The 20987-nt window shown below is 40.8% G+C and overlaps 1 protein-coding gene across 4 annotated transcripts in view; it reads left to right on the top strand.

Annotated features, from left to right (window-relative positions):
• Positions 1-20987, top strand: part of LOC129730704 (dihydropyrimidinase) — a 53034-nt gene that overhangs the window by 5174 nt on the left and 26873 nt on the right. For 3 of the 4 annotated variants that reach the window (XM_055690249.1, XM_055690246.1, XM_055690248.1), the window contains exon 2: positions 15133-15285. In XM_055690249.1, coding sequence (XP_055546224.1) covers positions 15241-15285 — 45 coding nt within the window. In that variant the 5' untranslated portion in view covers positions 15133-15240. Of the gene's footprint in view, positions 1-14970; positions 15064-15132; positions 15286-20987 lie in introns of those variants that run through there. The other variant, XM_055690247.1, reaches the window with a different exon arrangement.

Raw genomic sequence — 20987 nt, 5'->3', positions numbered from 1 at the left:
TCCAAAGTTTGCCAGAACTGTCGAGACCTAGGTCGAAACTGTTTTTCCCATACATTGATCCCACTACTCTAGATTTGTATTGTATTCGAAAATGTTATCACTGCACTGCACTGACCGACGACACTCGGCAAGTGCTAACTGCCCTGATCAATATTTGGTGCTAATCACTTGATAGCAATAAACGCCAGTCGCAATACAGTTCCATTACGTAAATGCAATTGAATACAAACAGGTCAATTGCTGTAATGGATAAATACACTATGCCTTGAGTGGAAATAGTTCGATAGCTGTCAATAGCCGCTCCGTTGTACGGATTCATTGGTGTTTAAAATGCTACATAAGGGTATTCTGCTAAAAAGAACATCGACAACCTTAAACTTTGTTCGAGTTTGTTAGTTCCTGCTAACTTTAAATTTGTCCGTACAAATCAGTCCTAATTAAGATCGGATCAATGTTGGTCACGCTTGTGTACGAAGAAACGGCATTTCCTGTCTTTGTCGTGGATGTCAACAGTATCATCGCTGCAATTCCAACCGAGTGCTGTTGGCTTCATTTAGATTATCTCAAACACATAATAAAATTCCACGGCACAGACTGCTTTAGTCCAGACAGTTCAAAAAACTGTGTCGCCTGCCGGGAAGAGAATTTAACGGAAACATCTTTGAACTGCATCTTAGACAGCCCATTCTACTGTTACCACCCACAACGCAGTAGAGGGGGTGATTTTTTAAAGTACAGTGCTGGCGAAAATAATAAATAAATTTGCAGTGTTGGATAATTTTCCATATTTGCGCACTTATTTTAGTTGTTGTATGATGTTATGTTACGTCATTACGATCTGAAGACACTCTTTTAAAAAGAGAAACGGAGAAATAACTGGAACTTTTGTGTGTCGGGGATTACGAAAGTTTTTTGCGTGAGTTAGTGTTTTTAAGGTGGCTAAAACAATAAATACACTTTGAAAATATATATGGGGTGAGGGGCTAGTTGGTCAGGGGTTTTCTTCGTCTTAATTTTTGCTTCATTCTAATGAGAAATATATGCCGAAGAAAACCCCTGCCGGAGTAGTCCCACACCACAGTGGTTCGCATTGTTTGTCAAGGGCGGTCATAAACCATTTTTGTATAGTATTGCTCTTGGAAACTACTGAAATCGATAGAATTAGGTGTTTTTCGACTATAGCAAACTTTTCTGGGACTGCCATCATCCAGCTTGTTTCAATTTTCTGGTATTGTTATGCCTTTGTTATGCATGCATAATAGGGTGCCAATCGAATATAGAGAAAAGTTTGACCATTGAATTTCAAAATACAGCAGCTTTCAAAAGTTTTGCCTTTTCGAAAAAGGTCCTTATGCAAAATTTAAGCACAATTTGGTTTCGTTAAGTGAACCTTCAAAGCGATCAAAGTTTGATTTTTTTTCTTTTACGTTATTTTCCTGGAATAACTTCAAACAAATTTGATATTTTCTCAGGAACCTCCCGTATTTCAACACCAAATACCATAATTCGAGTGAAGATAAATGTTTAAAAACAAATTCGTAAGTTTGAGCTGAATATACCACCACCTTTCCAAGAAACTATGTAAAAAGTATGAAACTCAAACGAAAAAGTAACCATCTTTAGCCGCTTGTCGTCGACTAAGATGCAAATATATGCAGCTGGAACCTTCAACAAATCTTTTTTAGGTCCTGAATCTTTCGTTTGGTTGTTATTTGGTGATAGTATCTCGCGCGGAACACAATTAAAAGTTTACATGAAATTAAATAAGAGTGGTGCTCTCTGACTTTATTACTACGTTCTCTCTTACGACTTATTGTGATTACAGTTTAGCACATACCTATCCAAACAAAACCGCAATAGCAAAACAAACCTGTTTTCTGAAGGCTCATGATGAAAATAAACAGATGAAGCAACTGAATTTGTTCTACAGCGGATATGTACACAATGTAAAAAAACACGTCTGTTTAACCCTTGAATGCGCAATGTTGCTTTAAAACAACACTACTAAAAACGTTTTAAAACATACGTATTTTAGTATTTTTAAGAAATATAATTCATTAGACCAGCTCTCTTGACTCTAACGAAGAAAACTCAACAGCTGGAAGTACTGTATTTGAATGTTTCGTTTTTATTTTTGCTGTCAAAATCTCGTAAACGAAAAAAAACATGGCGAGATTCCCGACTGGTGCTGACTGTCTTTGTAAATAAATTTTAAAATAAGGTTAGTGGTTAGTGGAATGTCTGAATTATCAGTAATTATACTAACAAAAGGTCAATTTTGAAGTTACTGTTAACAAAAGTAATTGTTTCGACTTTATTCTGCGATAAAGTCACAGTGTTGTTTGAAAACAACATGGTAATATTTGCACATTAAAAAGTAAATCTTTCAATTTTTTGACGTAGAATACGTCTTACGGAAACATATACAGGGACCCAACTTCAATACAGGGATCCAATTTCAAAACCGAAAACATCGAGAGCGTCACGAAAATTGTCCAATTTCAAACATTTTAAACTCAGTCAGTTTCGAACCGATTTCTGTCATTTTTGCAGCAATCGATAGAAAAATCATTTAAGCACCCGTCCAAATGCAGAAAACTATAATCCGATTAATCCAACTATTGTACTATTGAAAATTGTTGAACGTTGTCGAAACACAAATGTCGACTTTTGATTGGTCGCTTGCTGCCTTTCCCTAAAAAGGACGACAGAAAAGAGTACCTAGTTAGCCGGAAATGCACTCTTTAGGCTATATAAGAGACTGTTTCGCTACAAGCAAATCAGTTTACTACCAGCAGGCAGCAGCAACAGACATAAACAACAATGTCAGTAGGTGACGGCAGCGTAGATCAGCAGCGGGCAACAGCGGTGGTAGTAGTGGTTAGCTGCAGCTCCTACCTCTTATAGTTTGGCTTCCCTTCGAACTGAGTTGGACCCCACCAGTGGTAATCCAATTCAGATATCGTTGGGTGAATACAACCGCGTGGCTTGCTATATAGCGTGTGTGGCTTGCTATATAGCGTATGTGGCTTGTTATATAGCGTATGGCTAGCGTGCGTGGCTTGGTATTTAGCGTGCGTGGCTTACCATGTGACGTGTGTGGCTTGCTATATAGTGTGTGTGGCTAGTGTACGTGGCTTGCTATATAACGTGCGGCTAGCGTGCGTGGCTAGCTGTATAGCGTGTGTGTATGTTTATAGCGTGTATGCATGTCTGTAGCGCGTGTGTGCATGTTTATAGTGTGTGTGGCTTGCTATATAGCGTATATGGCTAGTAGAGTAGCGATTAAAATTTTCATATATAATTGCAAATATATAACCTTATGTTGAATTTAATTACTGTAAATCATTCAGAATTACTGTAAATCATTCAGAAATGAATAAAAAATTGCAATGTTGAAAAAATATTCTGTTGTCAATAAATGGCATTGACAAACACAATTAACCTTTTTTGACTTCAGCTAGGCCTCAAAGTTTATCTGAAGAATTTTTGAGCTAGTGAGTCTAAATCACATAATTTTTCGCTCATGTCTTACTATTTGCAGCAATCAATTGTAAAATTATATACGCTATCAAAAATGCACAAAATTGTTATTTGATCTGTTATACTACAGATAGGGAATGCACTATTTGCCCTCGTCTATACTGCCGTTCCAATCATAGTAATCCCATGTTCTACACAAATCTTATGCACGCTGGGACAACTATGCTTGGAAGGGCAGTATAGCCCCTTCGTAGCTACTGCCTAAATTTAGATATCTTTGTGCAACTTGATACAAAAAACAGCCTCAAAACAATTCAATTTCATTCTTGTTTTGGATACGGCAGCAAGTGAAACCGTATAGCTGCACATAGCTTCTGCTGTTGTTCATTGTCGTCACCGATATCGGCTATAAAGGTAAACGTTATCTGGAGCAGAGAGACCATTAAATTAATTAATCCTATTGAGTGTATTCCCGAACCTATTCCAAGACATGCATTGACATAAGACAGGCTGGCGTATTCTACGTTAACTCTGCAGTTGTGTCTTATAAACAACCTCTTCAAATTTTTATGCATATTGGTTATTTTTAGAGCAGTTAACCTGTTAAACAAAGATTTTATGTTTTTAGATGATTTTTTAACGTCGTGCGCATTTAAGGGTTAAGTTGATTTTGCAAGTGTCAAATACCTTCCCTTATCTCGTACTCAAAAGTGAACTGTTCATAAAATAGGCCAACAAAAATACCTTTTCTGCATTCCCAGGTTTATAACCGATCCATTAAATCAATAATAACCAGAAAACAAAAAAAAACTTTTTTTCTTTTTTTGGCCTATGGGCGAACCACTGTGCACACCCTACCTACAAAACATTCCAATTGTTAGCAAAGTGACCTTTTACGTTACAAAACATACTTTCAATACTTTATGGCTTGTCCTTTGTTTTGCGCAAATATGGAAAGTTATCCAACACTGCAAATGTTTTTATTATTTTCGCCATCACTGTATGTTGGCCAGCTTAAAGTGCAGCATTAGGGATCATTCATTGATGACGTAGCATTTGAAGGGAGAGGGGTTGCAGTTTTCTGTTGAAATATTACGAGTGGGAGAGTGGAGGGACAAACCAAGCTACGTAGCAACTATGAAACTACCATATAAACAAAAATGTTTGCTTACTTTTACTATTGAGGCCGCAGCTCTCTACCCAAACCAGAACATATCTCGAACGGAAGTCCTCACCACCAAGCTCAGGAAAATGACTGGAGAGCGACACTATACTGACGACTTTCCTCTCTTTTCACTCTAACATCTTCATGCACGAGCTATTCATGAGAGCTCACATACAGCTACAGCTTACACAAGGCAAACAAACTGTCTTGTGTTGCGTACGACAGCTCATTATTGCACATATATTTTGTTCGTTCGAACATGACAGCCTAGTTTGCTCATTTTGAGGATGTCCCGGTACTGTTGACAGCCTGCTGATCGGCTGCGGCTGTCATCCCGCTCGGATTCGTGTTGAAGGATGTTGGAAGATTATAGGCTGTCATTTGCGACAGCTTGGAAATACCAACAGACATATAGAAGTGAAAAATAACAGCCCGTATGGAGTTGCATGTTTGCTGTCGTCAGTTGCTGTCGGACTGTTTGCCGAACGTGTGGGGAGCAGAGAGAGCTTTGCAATACAATGAGAGCCGGATCAGTTGAAAATTTGCTGTCATTGTCTTGCAGTCATTTTCATAACACTGCTCACCACATATCCATCAAGCATAGGGTTTTCTGAGTGTCACTGAACTGCCCTTGGTGCCACGAGGACCCAAACATTAGTTCACTTGGTACAACTGGTGAATATTTGTTGTATATCTGAAGGACATTGGGCAGAAGCGCCTCTCCGACTTTCTGATTCAGTGTTTTTGGGACTCTACCGATAATCTTTAAACGATGAAGAGTACAACAGTGTCCAGTGAGGAGTACCGTGATGATTCGTAGTTCCTACTTATCATACCAATCAGACGACAAGTGTGATGGCTCGTGCTGTGTTAAGGAGTTCTCGCCATGTTGCTAAACTTTGGGCTGTGCTGCGCCTGTTTCCCAGGTGTCTCATCACCCACAAGTCTCGTTCGATCTGGTCGAGCCATCTTGCACACTGTGCCCCTCTTTTTCTGATGCTGATAGTATTGCTGAAAAGGAGCGATTTCACAGGCTTGTCATCCGACATCCCCACGACGTGACCGGCCCACCGCAGTCTATTGACTTTCACCAAGTGTGCAATATGGTTCTGTGCAAACATTGCGTACAACTCATGATTGATGCGCCTTCGCCTTTCTTCATCTTCCATCTGCATTTCACCATAGATAGTCCGCAGCACCTTCCGTTCGAAAACTTCAAGGGCGTTCAAGTCCTCCGTGAGAAGCGTAGACATCGTAGAGGACTATCGGTCTTATCAGGGTTCTGTATAGCGTGAGCACGATTTCCAACCTGGATGCGTCTCTGGATTTCTTTGTTGGTGTTACAGTCGGCGGTCATCAGTGACCCCAAATACACGAACTCGTCAACCACCTTAAGTTCAGTGCCGCTTACAGAGGCTGATGTTGTTCTGTTTAGAACTCCTCGCTCGCGTGTATTTCGTTTTCAACGTATTTATCCGCAGTTCGATTCATCTGGTTGTTGGCTTTCAGTCGGTCGTAGGTGTTCGCCATCCTCGCAAAGTTACATGTTACGATATCAAAGTTATCCGTGAGGCCCAAAACGGCAGGGAGCCCAGTGTAGTTGGTAATACCACCGCCAACCACGCTGATGGCCTGGTTTAGAGCTCCAACGACATAGGTGATGATGGTCGTGGAGCAGCGTAATCACAACCAACCCAGCTGGTCTTGATTTAATCCTAGCCGACACCGAGAGATTTTCTGAGGCGAAAAATCTCTGGAATCACTAGAGAAGAAAAGCCGTTGGCGCCGGTCAGGTCACAAGTTAGGGTCCAGGGTGGAGTCGTCTCTCTGGGCTTCGGTGATAGGCACATTAACAATGACGGAACTAGACCGACGAAAAAAAAGCGAAAATAAAAAAAATCAGTGAAGCACAGAAACTGACACTCTAAAAATCGTGCCTCTCGTGGCGATGCCCACCCGCTACATTACACCCTCTAGGGCAGTGGTTCCCAACCGGGGGTCCGCGGCCGGCAAGGGGGCCGCGAAGCTCTTGGAAAATTTGTTAGGCAACTAAATTTTCTCTCCAGGTATCTATGTGAGAGCGGATTTTGAGCTCTTCTACGTATCAGGATAAAGACGTGGAAAAAATTTGACTTGCAGGACAATATGAGACTGAAAACCGCAGCCTTGAATAGCAAAACTTGTATCCGAAATTCTTTTGGGGGTCCGCGATGCTCTTTGTGTTTCGCAAAGGGGGCCGCGCAGCTCTTAGTGTTCGGCAAAAGGGGCCGCGGAGCCAAAAAGGTCGGGAACCACTGCTCTAGGGCGATGTTGAACAGCAAACAGAAAAGTAAATCACTCTTAAGCCTCCGAGCGATTCAAAGAGACTTTCGAATATCCCAGAAGCACGCCATGATGGCCTTGATCAATCGTGTCAGTTTATCCTGGAATCAGTCGTCGTGCGTGATCTGCCAAAGCTATTCTCGATCGACTGTATTATAGGTTGTCGTGAAATCATTGAACGTGTGTTGTGCGGGCACGTTATATTCACGACTTTTCTGTAAGATATTAATCTAAGATTAAAAAGATCTGGTACGTAGAAGCGCGAGCTCTCGTAAAACCCGCTTGGTACTTGCCCACGAATATTTTGCAGTCGGCATAGATAGCATGGCTATAGAGCTCGAAGGGAAGTCAGTCCTTGTCAGCGGTTTTGTTGTTTTTTTGGCTTCCGGATCTCACGACGAACTTTATGTACATCGAGAGTACATTTAGGCTTACAGTACATAGCCTCTGCGAGACTGGTTAACTTTGATAGAATTTCCGCTTCTTTCGTCTTAGAATCGTGGTCATGTCATTGCGTACCCGTTTGTACTTGTACTGCTTTGTTCTCCCTCATTGATTTGCCCTGGTAAATCACCCAGGTCCGGTTCTTCTCCTTCACCATCTCTCAACTAAGAGGCAATGGGCAACTGGCTTACTGTATTCCAAGCGAAGATTTACGCTATAATCGAATGTGTCAACGTTTGTCTGAAGAGAAACTACAAACAATATTTGCATTTTCTCTGATAGTCAAGCGGCCATAGGCGTAGCCAGAGGGGAGCAGGGGGGGGGCTTGCCCCCCTCCTAAATGTTGACATTGGTGCAGAATTTTGTTTTCAATAACTCTAATAGCACAAAACGACATCTTTAGCCCATAGAAACATCTGTGTAAAGTATCATTAAGATCAAAAATAATTAATTGAAATGCTTGCGGTATGTTGTGTGGAATTGCACAGGTTTTTCAGTTGATCCACTAAGGATATTGCAGCGGCAAAAGTACCGGGCAAATCCGCCTGCATCAACTAGCTTGGAGTATTGGAACCGAGCTGTGACAATTCCTTACCTTGATTCTCTTGCAACCTCACTGGAAACACGGTTCGATGAAGACAGTGTACCTGTCTAAGCGTTGTCCTTGCTCGCGCAAAACCGAAAATTTCGTAATTTATTATGAAGTTGACAATTTTGTTGGAGAGGTGGAAGTTTTGTATTAACATTGCAGCAGTATGAGAGCAGACCGTAAGAACTTGGAAGAATTGGATCTTATAGACCTGCTAGCTAAAGCCCGTTCTTTCTTCCCTGTGGCTGAGAAAGCAGTTAAAATTGCTCTTGCTCTACCATAGAAACATGCACGATTGAACGCTCGTTTAGCACATTACGTCGGGTGAAAACCTGGCTGAGGTCAACAATATTTGAACAGCGGTTGAGTGCTCTCTGCTTGCTGAGTGTTCGTCGGCAGATGGTCAACAACAATCATGAAAAGACACATGAACCGCTTCCGGAACGTTTGACGTTTGATGCCCGAAGATTTTATTGAGAATCTTGACTGTGTCTTCAATCTTCACGTCCTAGGGAAACTTTGGCAGGATGTAGTTGAGATAGCGGCTGTGCGAATGAATGTCCAGCTTCCGGAGAAGTAAACGTACCTTCGCCGCATCATTCAGCTGACCTGCATCGTTCTCGGAGAGGTCCTGGTAGTGGTTAAACAACAACGTCCGAACGTAACTTCGTTTTCTTCGTCGAAGACAAACTCGATGATGTTCCACTCTAATGTCAAGGACAACTTTTCACTGGTTGCCTTGATGTAACTATCACTAAAGACTAGTATTTATTTCTTTTTTTCAAAACACTCTGAAGTCGCTTTCTACGCGGGGGATACGTGCCGCTTAAAAAACGCGTAAATTCCGGAATCCGCGTGAAAAAATGCCTAAATTTCGAAATCTGCATGACTAAACCGCGTAAATTCCGGAATCCACGTAAAAAAAAAGCCGCGAAAAAAAACCCGCGTTAAAACAACCGCGTGTAAAGTTACCTTAGTGTACCATTTTTTTACTTCTAAAATTTTGAAGAGCTTGCATAAGACCCCCCCCCCCCCCAGCAAGCGGCACTAAAGGCTCTTTGTGTTCACAGGTGTACGTCAAAAATAGTGTGGGAGTGCGTTCTCTCACTGCGGAGGCTGTGTCGTATGAACTCTGTCAATTTGTACTGGGTTCCCGGGCATTGCGGCATAGACGGCAATGAAAAAGCAGACGTACTGGCCAAACAGGGCTCCAACTCGCAATTTGTTGGTCCGGAACCCTTTTGCGGTATCTCAAATTGCACTATAAAAATGAACTTAAATACTGGGAAGAACAACGGGTGACAGTAAATTGGAGGGCTGTCAGAGGGTGTCACCAGTCGAAAAGGGTAATAACGCCAAACGGGAAAATTACTAAAAAGCTCCTAGAGCTCAACAAGTGGGCTCTTTGCCCGATCAGTCAAACATATCAGGATTATAACAAATCTTGATATTTTGTTAAGAACTTTTTGTATCAACTTGTGTTCTAAGCTTGGTCTCGTTAATAGGTAAAATATCAAAATTCCTATCAATATTACTTACTGATTATTACAAATTATAGCAAGTTTTGTAAGGTTTTTGGCAGGAAAAGATCAGAATTAGTTAGAATATACAATGTTTTGTTAATTGAATAACAAATTTTGTTATAAATATTCTTTAAAAGAACACACTTTTGAACATTCAAGTGTATGATAACAGATTTTGATATAATTCTGTACTTTTTATTATTCTGGCATATCAAGAATATTACATGGTTTGTTACTTCTATCAAGTTCAGATATATTTGTGTCACCCGTTTGTTATAATCGTGTGATCGGGTGTACTTACACAGGACTAATAACTGGGCACTGCCCGAGTAAGTATCATTTCAAAAACATTGGACGAGTTCAGGATGACACTTGTCGCTTCTGTAATATGGAAAGCGAAACCTCGGAACATCTGCTATGCAGCTGCGGTGCATTATACATGAGCAGAATCAAATTTCTTAGCAAGAGCTGCTTGCAACCAAGAGCTGAGATTTGGTCTGCTAATCCTGGTAAAGTAGTTGGCTTTATAAAGCACATTCTACCTGATTGGGAGCGTGCCGAGGCAACCGGCCATTCACTCGATCAATAGTGGGTGTCTGGTTTTCTCGTGGTACGTACAGTAATGGGGATATACTACAATAGTTCTAATTAATGGACGCAGTAGTCTAGTTCCACTACAAAAAATCGGGACGGTATCGGATTGGATACCGCGGTGTCGTGCATGATACTTCACAGTTTAGTGCGCACGTTGGTTATGTCTGAGATTAACAGGCCGTAAAGCATGGCTAATTTGGTTTTCTGTACGTTGAGCAGGAGATCTCCGAGTGGTTTGTGGATGTCTTTGTGAAGAAAGGAAAACACAGCACTATAAAGCCGGTGCCGAGCTCGTTGGTGTGTTGCCGCTTTGGTAATACCTCTGACATGGGGAACAGACGCTCACACAAACTGCCCTCCACGAAGAACAGCTTCTTCTTCCGTGTCGGAATGCGACAAAATTTCCACTCGTTCGCCGGTCTTCCCTTGGTTGCTATCCCAGTAGGCATTATGCTCTGGACCACACTGGGATCTATTTTATACCAACTAACGTTTGCATTAAAAAATGAGCTCTTTCGGATGGGGATAAAATAAAATAAGACAGGTAATTGAGTTTGATAAATTTCCCGTGGAAGGTAATCATCTTAGCTCACTTGAAAAAAAATCTACGCCCTTGCGAGAGGCCTTCCAGTAGCGACCGGAGCATTTGCTATGGCGAATGAAAAGATGTATTCCTCCTCAGTTTCCGCAACAAAACTGTTGGAGTAGATCTTATGCTTCAGGTTTATCCAGAAATTCCCGAAGGGACGTAGCTGGGGACGTTGGGCGGGTTCGCCGACCAGGGTACCACATCGATATTCAACCGCTCCATCTCCTTCAACGATCGCTTCGAGTAGTGGACCGACGCCAGATCCAGCCAGAACACCGCGTCTTCCCCCTGTTGGTGTTTTTTGATTAACGACGCAACTTTCAGCAGACGCTTCGTACTTTCCCCGTTCACGTCCAGTCCAGAGTGAAAGAAGAGTGGCTTTGACATCCCCTTCTCGCTGATTGTCAGCCACAGTAGCACCATCTTAGGGAACATGGTGTGTGAAATGAACTTCATCTCTGAGCTAACTTCCATTGTGGGAGAAGTAAAATACGAAGTGCCCTACCAGCCGTTGCCATCCAGAGTGAGATAGGTCACCACCGCCACGTCGCGATTCGCCGGGAAAATTTATCATCTTATTAAACCGATGCCGCTGTGTCACTGCCTGCAGCTCCGAGACCAGTGGACGGGGCTGCCGCTTCCTGACACGTGTATTCGTGCTCGCCAGATACTTTTTCACAGTTTGCAGGCCAAGTGCACGCAGCGATGTAGCCATCTTACCTTCGTTCTTACTCTTCAGCATCTTTTGGAGCTTCTTGTCGCTCAGGGGGAAACCGGGCTTTTTTCGATGCTCAGATTGTTGCCCAATAGTGCCAAGATGTTGTAGATGCTGGAACGGGCGTATCCGGCGTCCACAAAGTGCCACACGATGTCCGTTTTCGACCCGGTGGTGTACCGTTCCTTTAAGGCGGAAAATCGGAAATTTTTGTTAATATTTTTAATGTAAAGTGCAAGATGTATGGACAGGCCAAACGGTAAACTTGTTGAGCTCTACCTGAGCTTCAGAATCATGTAAAGTCGTTCGTCTAATAGCTACGGTGCCATAGTTCTACGAAGTTCGTTCCAGTAGTCCCTAAACAATTTATATAGTTGGACGATGCTTTTCGCAATCGCGTTGTCTCAGACATAGCCTGAATGTTTTCGCAGAATGTGAAAAGGCTTCATGCCCAGAACTGAGAAAATGTAGTTAACATTTCATTTCCATAGGCATTTCCGACAATCGCTTGAGGCAACCTTCCGTTGCATATTCTAAATTCATGCACTTGATGCACGATCTTTCTTCCCAGAATTAGAAAATTCGGAACATTCCATTCTATTCTCTTCCAGCCATAGTCTGGAATAGTAGCTGCGCGTGTTCATGCTTTATCCAGTTTCCCTGAGAACTTCGACGATATTTGATGGCATTGGGACATTTGACGCTATATTTCCCATGGGAAAGAAACAGCGACGACCTAATGTCCTAAATGGAATAAGTAATAAACGGCCGCAATTAGGCAGCGTTCTTTAGATTTGGCAAGGGAAGTAATTTTAGCCCTAATGAGAAAGCGACTAACCTTCCAACAAAGTTTGCTAAGTGTTTCGTTCAAGCAGGATATTACTGTGATCCTGTACTGTAGATCACTTGCTCTTATGTCTAGTTAAACTAGAGCCTGTTTTTTTTTCGAAAGATTGACCACGTGTCCTTTAAAAGAATTTCAGTTTTTTTTATTCCTGAATTGTTATTTTTTAAGAGGAATAGTCAAACGGATATACCATTCTGCGATAAACTAGATTCATCAGGGACATGCTTTTTTAGTTCCTCCACCATCGGAACGCTACGTAAAGTCAAATCTAAGACCTCTTATGCTATAGCATTAGTGCAATTGGATTCGTTCCCTACATTGCATACATTAACAACTCGTGATACATGTGCCTGCACCAAACCGACGAGTGTTGAAACAGAGTCTCACGTTCCCTTTTTCGTCACAACTCCATTAGTTGATAACCACTAGATATCAAATTATCATCTCCACGAAGAGCTCGATTTGTCTAGGTCGATTAGCCTTGCATGAATCTCGATTAAAGTGGTCGTTTTGGCCTCGGTATGACTGCACATCCGTGACAGCTGAGATATGTCAGCCAAAATGAGATTGATCTGAGAACAAACCCAATTTTAACTACTTTCAGAAGTGTTGCCGAACTCCTCGTTGTGCATCTCGTTTAATTTCTCGACAGGGTAGAAAACTTTACTACAGAACCCAAGTGTCTTTGAACATGGCCTGCTATGAAAAACTGTGAATCAATTTTTAATCAAATGAGACCACTACCATTGTTACTTACAGTATCATTCATCATGTTAGTTTTTTTTTTATTTGAGAACTTGTTTTAACCAATTTACTTGTTATGTCAAATATGGCAATTTCCTGTTTTGTCAAAAGATCACTAACCTAAATTTTACAACACACCATAAAAAACTTTCCCATGTTTACATCAACTTCGCAAACTTGCTGCTAGAAGTAAAAGCAAAAAAAAGCAGCTGAGCGTATCAATGGATAGATGCTGACGTAATTCGGCACCACTTGCTGTGAAATGAAACGAGAACACAAACCGTACAGAGATATAGACACTACTCTCTCAACAGATCAGCGAGTCGCGCAAACGTTCCACCGAGCTGAGTGTGATCCAATTTGCTACACCGTTTATCGAATTACATCATTCGCGCGGCGGGGCAGTGCAAAACAATCCTATGCCATCCCATCCCCAGTATCCACTTGCTCGGGGGCTCATCTTGCTGCGCATACGCCATTCGATCCTTCCGGTGGCGATCGACGACAACGCTACGTCCGAAGTTAGTTCTTCTCTCAGGGCGCCTATTCTGTGTGCTCAACCAGCGTGCAGACCACGTCTCGATGCTTTGCCTGCCCACCTGTAAATGCGTTCTAAATATCATCACGTAATCCAATTACCCGATTGACTCGTGCCTTAGCCATCGTTTTATTTATTTTTTTCCGATGCCATGCCACTGAATCATTTCGAGGTACCCACCTTAACAAGTGCAGAATAATTTGCTTCTCTACACTGTGAGCACTTGAGCGGTGCAGCGAACCGTGAAAATGTGCTGTCTAAGTGTAATTGTGTATAAAAGGGTGTATCAGATAAAACTATTTTTATTCCACAATTGCCTTTTAACACCTCAAGACTAAAACGAAAAGTGAAATTTTAGTTTTTCATGAACTTTCCTGCACACTGCATAATATATACTGAAACTTTATAATGAAGTTTAATTCTAACAAAGATGCAGAGAAATATTATATCAATCTATTATATATCGCCATAGAGATTTGGAACCAAATAAAAATAGTAAAATCGAGTCGAATAAAATAATATTGAAATCGTATAATCAACTCTATGCACGAAGAAAAAAAAAAGAAAAACTTCCACAGGCTTTTTTAAGTTTCATGAATTATAACGGTATAAAAAAATCAATTTGAAATTTTGATCAAAACGTCTGAATTGCAACAACCTTGCATAAGAAAAAAAATCCTGCGAAAGCGAAAAAGTTTTCTATGAAAATAAGACTGCTTCGCTTCAGTTAGATTACTTATCTTCACCAGTGTACTGATTGTTTGATTGGTTGTTCAAAAAAAATTTATTCCGACACTTGCCTTAACGAGTTGCAAATTTAGATCCACCCTCTTCTTAACAACGCTGCATAGAGCGTGCTTATCACAAAGGAACATCCCTCAACCTGTTCGCCACAACACAACAAGTGTAACCGTAGACAACCAGTGGAACAATAAACCGTTCCAATTGAACCCTTCAACTGCTTAAATTGCGAATAACTATAACAGCTGTTTGGCTGGTGGCATTACTTTAGCAGGTGCGTTTAACGGCGAACCATTCTGTACCGTAGCTGAGTTCAACTTAACCTGAGACACTTGATGGATTTTATCGTAATTCACCTTAACCGCTAGAGAGCTTTTGAACGGTTTTTCCTCTGCAGCAAAGGAGCCAAAAATAAAATGGGAGTCAACTTCAACCGTGAAATCGTACCGAAATGTTCGGCCTCGAGTTGTTGCAGTAAATATTGTGTTTTTAATTTCCACTTCCCGCGGTTCGATAGTTGGATGCTGGTGCGCAATCTGTGAGCGATGGGATGCTGCCTGCCTTGGGAAGTGTATTTTTGGCTTTTATTTATGGTTCAAATATAATGACCGAAGCCGTTGTTTGTTGTGGTAATTCTCGATGGTCAATTCCCTCTGCTGTACTGTACGCCGCGAAGAACTCGAGAATCTTGTTTAAAGGGCAAAGCAATGATGAAATGTTTACGTGGAAGGTGTGGTTGAATAACAAAACTGAATGGGAATTGTGTTTTGTGAGAAGCAAAATAGTGCATACAGTGTAGAAAATGTTTGTTATCCAGTTCCTCTCGTTTCAATTGCAGGAATAAAAAAAAGTGCTCGGTGATTACGAAGTAGAAGAGCACGAAAAACAGAAAGAATTAATCACTACGATCGACATTTGTGTTTAGATAGAGTGAAAGGTTTGAGCGATGGCAGCCCCAGCTCCGGTGAAAAAAGTACCAATTCACATACAGGTAGGTTAAAAAAATATCATTGAATATTGATCATTTACTATTCAAAATGATATGGTTTGTTGGAATGTTCGACATGAATCTGAAAGCATTTTTTTAAAGTGTTGTCACTATGAACCATTTTTTCACAAACGCAGTATATCTAAAAACGCATTGGGTCAGATTCTAACTTTTAGCAATCCAGCAGCAATAAAAGAAAAAAGTACAGAAGACCCGCTAAAAAGTTCGCAACATAACATACCTATTCAAACGACGTCAATAAAAATCAACCACCCGAATCTGGAACCAACTTCCGAACGCCGTTTTCCTTGCACCAGCGTAGAGTGATAGGCACGTACGACGGCAACGATTGACATCATCCCTAAACCGCTTTCGACACCGTTTACGGCTCCCTTGCTAAACCTAGAACATTGTCAAGATTTCACTGGCGCGATACGGCAATCAGGTCTCTCCCAACTTTAGCATGGAATGACGTTACACCTTTCTGTCGCGCTGAAGTGCGACCACGACGTTAATAAAGAGACGGCATCTCGCTACGAAGCGAAAAGAATTCAACAAGCGAACCAAACAAATTGAACCGATGGAAAACATACAATGGACGAAAGCGGAAATGATAAATGAATTTAGGCAAGCGATTTTTTTCTATTCACAGCGTAAATGGCTGCAAAATTCATATGAACTCTAGACATTTTCGGAGCCAGTCGAAAAACTAGCTTTCAATACCGTGTCATTGAAATGAACAGAGTCACAATTCTTGGCGAATTGATGAAGCGGTTATAATTTTGTACTAAACCATAAAAACGGGTGCGTGAAAAAATAGCCGAAAAAATTATTATCTATCGCCACGTTTTACACCCAAATCGGATCAGAAAAGTGCGGATTAGATTTAGCACCCTTCGTTCGATCGCCTGTAAAATAACATTAACTAAGATACGAGGAGCAGATTTCTCGTAGTCATAAACTAACATGCACGAGGAAATGGAGATTTCGGCACGTGCTTTATCTTTAAAGTATCGCGCAGAAGTACCCGATATGTTGTATATATCGACAAGAAACATAGCAAGGTCTGCTTGAGTAAAATTCGAGTGAGGTATGTTTGAGATTTTCACAACTTCACGCCAACAATTTATATCTTGTGACCTTAACAAGACAGTTTCAGCAAACAGCTTGTTTTTTCGGATTTCGGGGTAAACCCATTTTGGTTTTATATACAAAGTATTAACAGCTCACATGCTGAAAAAGTTTGTTTTCGTTTTGAATGTTAAAAATTGGAATGAAATTTTGCTAGTATGTTGAATTCATGGTTTCATTTTCCATTGAACGAAATTGTTTTCTTTGGAAATAACCTGCACTGAAAAAAAAACAAAAAATTTGAATCATGAAATGTGGGATGGTTAAAAAAAAGGTTTCCATTACATTGTACTTAACAATCTTCGAATTTCATAATATAATTCAATGAAACCTTTTGTCTTCAAAAAAAAATACGGTATCACCTTCACTTTGAAACTGAATACAGTTATACCTCGATTAAACACACCCACGATTATACGCACCCTCGATTTTACGCACATTTTACCTCGATCTTACGCACACTTTTTTCAAACACTTTTTTATTTCGTATGTTTTCTTCATTAAATCGTGCGTATTGAAGGGTTATATATATTATATGGTCCACTCATAAGGGGCCGTCCATATAGGCTGGGAAATCTGCCGAAAACCGGGAGACAGTAACAACAAGACCCTTTTTTGCGAAACAGCGAACTTTTTCAAGGTTGTATACGTGTCTAACGCGTAAAATATTTGACGTCGTACGCAAACAATCTCGTTTGGAGTAATTTACTAAAACTAAATAACTATAAAACGTGTACTGTTACAAAATAGAGTAGCTGTTTTCAATGCCTCCTTTGCATTAGTATGTGGGTATAAATAAATGTGTGAGTCACACATATACGCTCTCACACACATGCACACACATACACACACGCGCACGCACACACAAATACACGTAAACGCACACATATACACACATATACGCACAAATATACGCGCACACATATACGCACGTACATACACACATTCACATACATATACGCGCATACACACACATGCACACGTACACACGCAAACACACATACACATATATAATTCACATACACACATGCCCATTTCATTGTTTTAAGTAATTCCTTCAAAGCATTTTGCATATGTTCTGGGTGAGTTTCCCACGGCACATTAGAGAACGTCTATTTTTTACGTAACGCAAATAATTACTTTCTTCGACCCCGCTCCTATGCACTCTCGTTTCTTTGGACCCTTAATATTGTTTCTATGAGTTGTCAAGCTTTCCAACCCCCCTTTCGAACGTTACATACTAATTGGATGACTCCTACATGTTTTCTTGCACATTTCCGATCATGGAAGTTAATTTTGGACTATAAAAAATATTAAAAATTCTGATTCGATTTTATGCACAATTCGATTTTACGCACATTTCAAAAACGAGAATGTGCGTAAAATCGAGGTATACTTGTATATGTTATCTTACCTCAAAATTTGAAGTTTTCTCGTTTGCATTAGTAAATCACTTCATATAAAACACAATTTTTTGACGTTGACTAACGTCTATATCGAAGTTAGGCACCTGAATTTGAAAATCTAGTAACTCAACCAGGGAAAACCAGGGAAAAGTGGTCAGGTTTTGAGCGCTTATTTTTCAGTCATTTATAATCAGGTTTTCGAGGTTTTGGCATCAATCGATCAGAAATTCTTTTATGGTTAAATATGTAACAAAAACAAACTGTTGTTTGAGATACACTATTGAAAAATTGGTAATTAATATCGATTGTCTAAATCATACCGCGCAGCCAATCACTACCCAAGCACAGTCGACACTAACAGATACAATCGATCTGACTTTGTCGTTATTGTTGTTGTCACTTTCTGTTTCCGATGCTTATTTACGTTCCTTGTCATTTCATTATCTACTTAGCCACTCCTTCTTTCCAACTAACTGACGAAGCCTTGGTATAAAACGTACCGTTCGAACATCCCACCCCATCAGTTTCATTACTAAACCGTACCGGTTACATACGGAAGCTAGGTGTTAGCAGCTGAAAGGAGGAAAGACAAAATAGTACCGGTCATCTCGTGCCGGTTTCTCCCGTAATGCTGGTGGCTGTTAGTAGTACATGGCTACTGCAAAATACTAAAATGGCTGGAATTCTCGACGGACTTACCAGTAAACAAGAATAATCGGGAACTGGCACCTTTTGGTGCCTCAAAGTTTTGTAAGAGTAGCGTTGTAATTCCCTCTACTATTTGTTTTAATCTAAACATATAAAATCCAGCTCTGTCTGTCTGTCTGTCTGTCTGTCTGATTCATATAGGCTTGGAAACTACCAAACCGATCGGCGTGAAATTTTGTATATAGGGGTTTTAGGGGCCGGGAAAGGTGACTAAGATAGTTCGAGACCCCTCCCTCTACTGCAAGGGAAGAGTCCCATACACATGAAACACAAATTTCTGCACATCTCGAAAACTAACCAAGCAAATGGAACCAAATTTGGCATGAGGATGTTTTTAGGAGTAACAAATATGTCCATGTTGATTCAACACCCTGCCCTCTTCTGGAAGAAAGGGGTCCCATGCAAATGAAACACAAATTTCTGCACATCTCGAAAACTAACCAAGCAAATGGAACCAAATTTGGCATGCGGATGTTTTTAGGAGTAAAAAATATGTAAAATATGTCTATGTTGATTCAACACCCTTCCCTCTTCTGGAAGGGAGGGGTCCCATACAAATGAAACACAAATTTCTGTACATCTCGAAAACTAACCAAGCAAATGGAACCAAATTTGGCAAGTGGATGTTTTTAAGAGTAACAAAAATGTCCATGTTGGTTCGACACCCTTTTCTCCATTGGAAGGGAGGGGTCCCATACAAATGAAACACAAATTTCTGCACATCTCGAGAACTAACCAAGTAAATAGAACCAAATTTGGTAGGTAGATGTTTTTAGGGGTAACAAATATATCCATAATGGTTTGACACCCCTCCCTCTTCTACAAGGGAGGGGTCCCATACAAATGAAATACGAATTTCGCACAGCTCGAGAACCAATCAACCAAATACAACCAAATTTGGTATGTGAATGTTTTTAGAGGTAACAAGTATGTCCATAGTGGTTCGACTCCCCTCCCTCTTCTGTGAGGGAGGAGTTCATAACAAATGAAACACAAATTTCTGCTTATCTCGAGAACATACCAACTAAATGGAACCAAATTTGGCAGGTGATTGTTTTTAGGGGTAACAAATATAATGGTTTGACACCCCTCTCTCTTCTATAAGGGAGGGGTCCCATACAAATGAAACTCAAACTACGCACAGCTCGAGAACCAATCAAGCGAATATAACCAAATTTAGCAGGTGAATGTTTTTAGGTGTAACAAACATGTCCATAATGTTTCGACACCCTTCCTTCTTCTGGCATGTCTCCAAATACCATTTCGAAATCCAAGATGGCGACTTCCCCTTTCTGAAAAATAGCGGCAAATGACCTTATACCACCAAACATGGGTATTTCCGGAATTGTTATGGTGCACTGAAGCCATAAATCGACCTCAGACAACATTTCGAATTGTAAGATGGCGACTTCCAGTGTCTGGAAAACAGCCGAAAATGACCAAATAACACCCAATATGAGTGTTTCTTCAACCAGATTGACGCTAAGAGGCCAAAAATTGTCTCCTAATGCCATTTTGAAATCCAAGATGGGGACTTCCGGTTTCCGAAAAACAGCGGCAAATGACCAAATACCACCTAATATGGGTATTTCCGGAATTGTTAGGACGCACTGAAGCCACAAATCGACCTCAGACCACATTTTGAATTTTAAGATGGCGATTTCCGGTGTCTGGAAAACAGCCGAAAATTACCAAATACCACCTAATATGGATATTTCCGGGATTGTTATGATGCATTGAAGCCACAATTCGACCTCTGACCAGAACCAGACCCTTTCAACCAGAATGACGCTCAGAGGCCAAAAATTGTCTCCTAATGTCATTCTGATATCCAAGATGGCGACTTCCGGTTCTGAAAAACAGCGGCAAATGACCAAATACCACCCAATAGGCGTCGTACTCAAATTACGTAACGCATGAGGGGGGGATAAGTCTGCGTTACTTATTGTTACCGTTACGAAACTGAGATGTTAGTCCGTTACGAAACTGAGATGTTTACTCAAAATTGCAAGCGTCCAGCGTTACGTAATTCCAGGGGGGGTCATATCTAACGTTACTTATCGTTACATAGGGGTGGGGAGGGGGTCTGAAATCTAGGTTTTTAGCGTTACGTAATTTGTGTACGACGCCATATGGGTATTTCCGGGATTGTTATGATGCACTGAAGCCACAAATCGACCTCAGACAACATTTTGAATTGTAAGATGGCAACTTCCGGTTTCTGGAAAACAGCCTAAAATGATCAAATACCACCCAATATGAGTATCTCTGGAACGAGAATTAAGCTGAAAATTGACCTCAGACACCATTATGAATTGTAAGATGGCAACTTCCGGTTTCTAAAAAACAACCAAAAATGGCCGATTTTCATACAAAATGAGTATCTTCGGAACCAGAATGATACACAGGAGCTAGAATCGACCACAGACACCATTTTGAATTCGAAGATGGTGACATCCG

The sequence above is a fragment of the Wyeomyia smithii genome, chromosome 3, assembly GCF_029784165.1.
Source record: "Wyeomyia smithii strain HCP4-BCI-WySm-NY-G18 chromosome 3, ASM2978416v1, whole genome shotgun sequence".
Taxonomy (NCBI): Eukaryota; Metazoa; Arthropoda; class Insecta; order Diptera; family Culicidae; genus Wyeomyia; species Wyeomyia smithii.
Note: the sequence above shows the minus strand (reverse complement) of the source record. Positions and strands in the feature narration are given on the sequence as shown.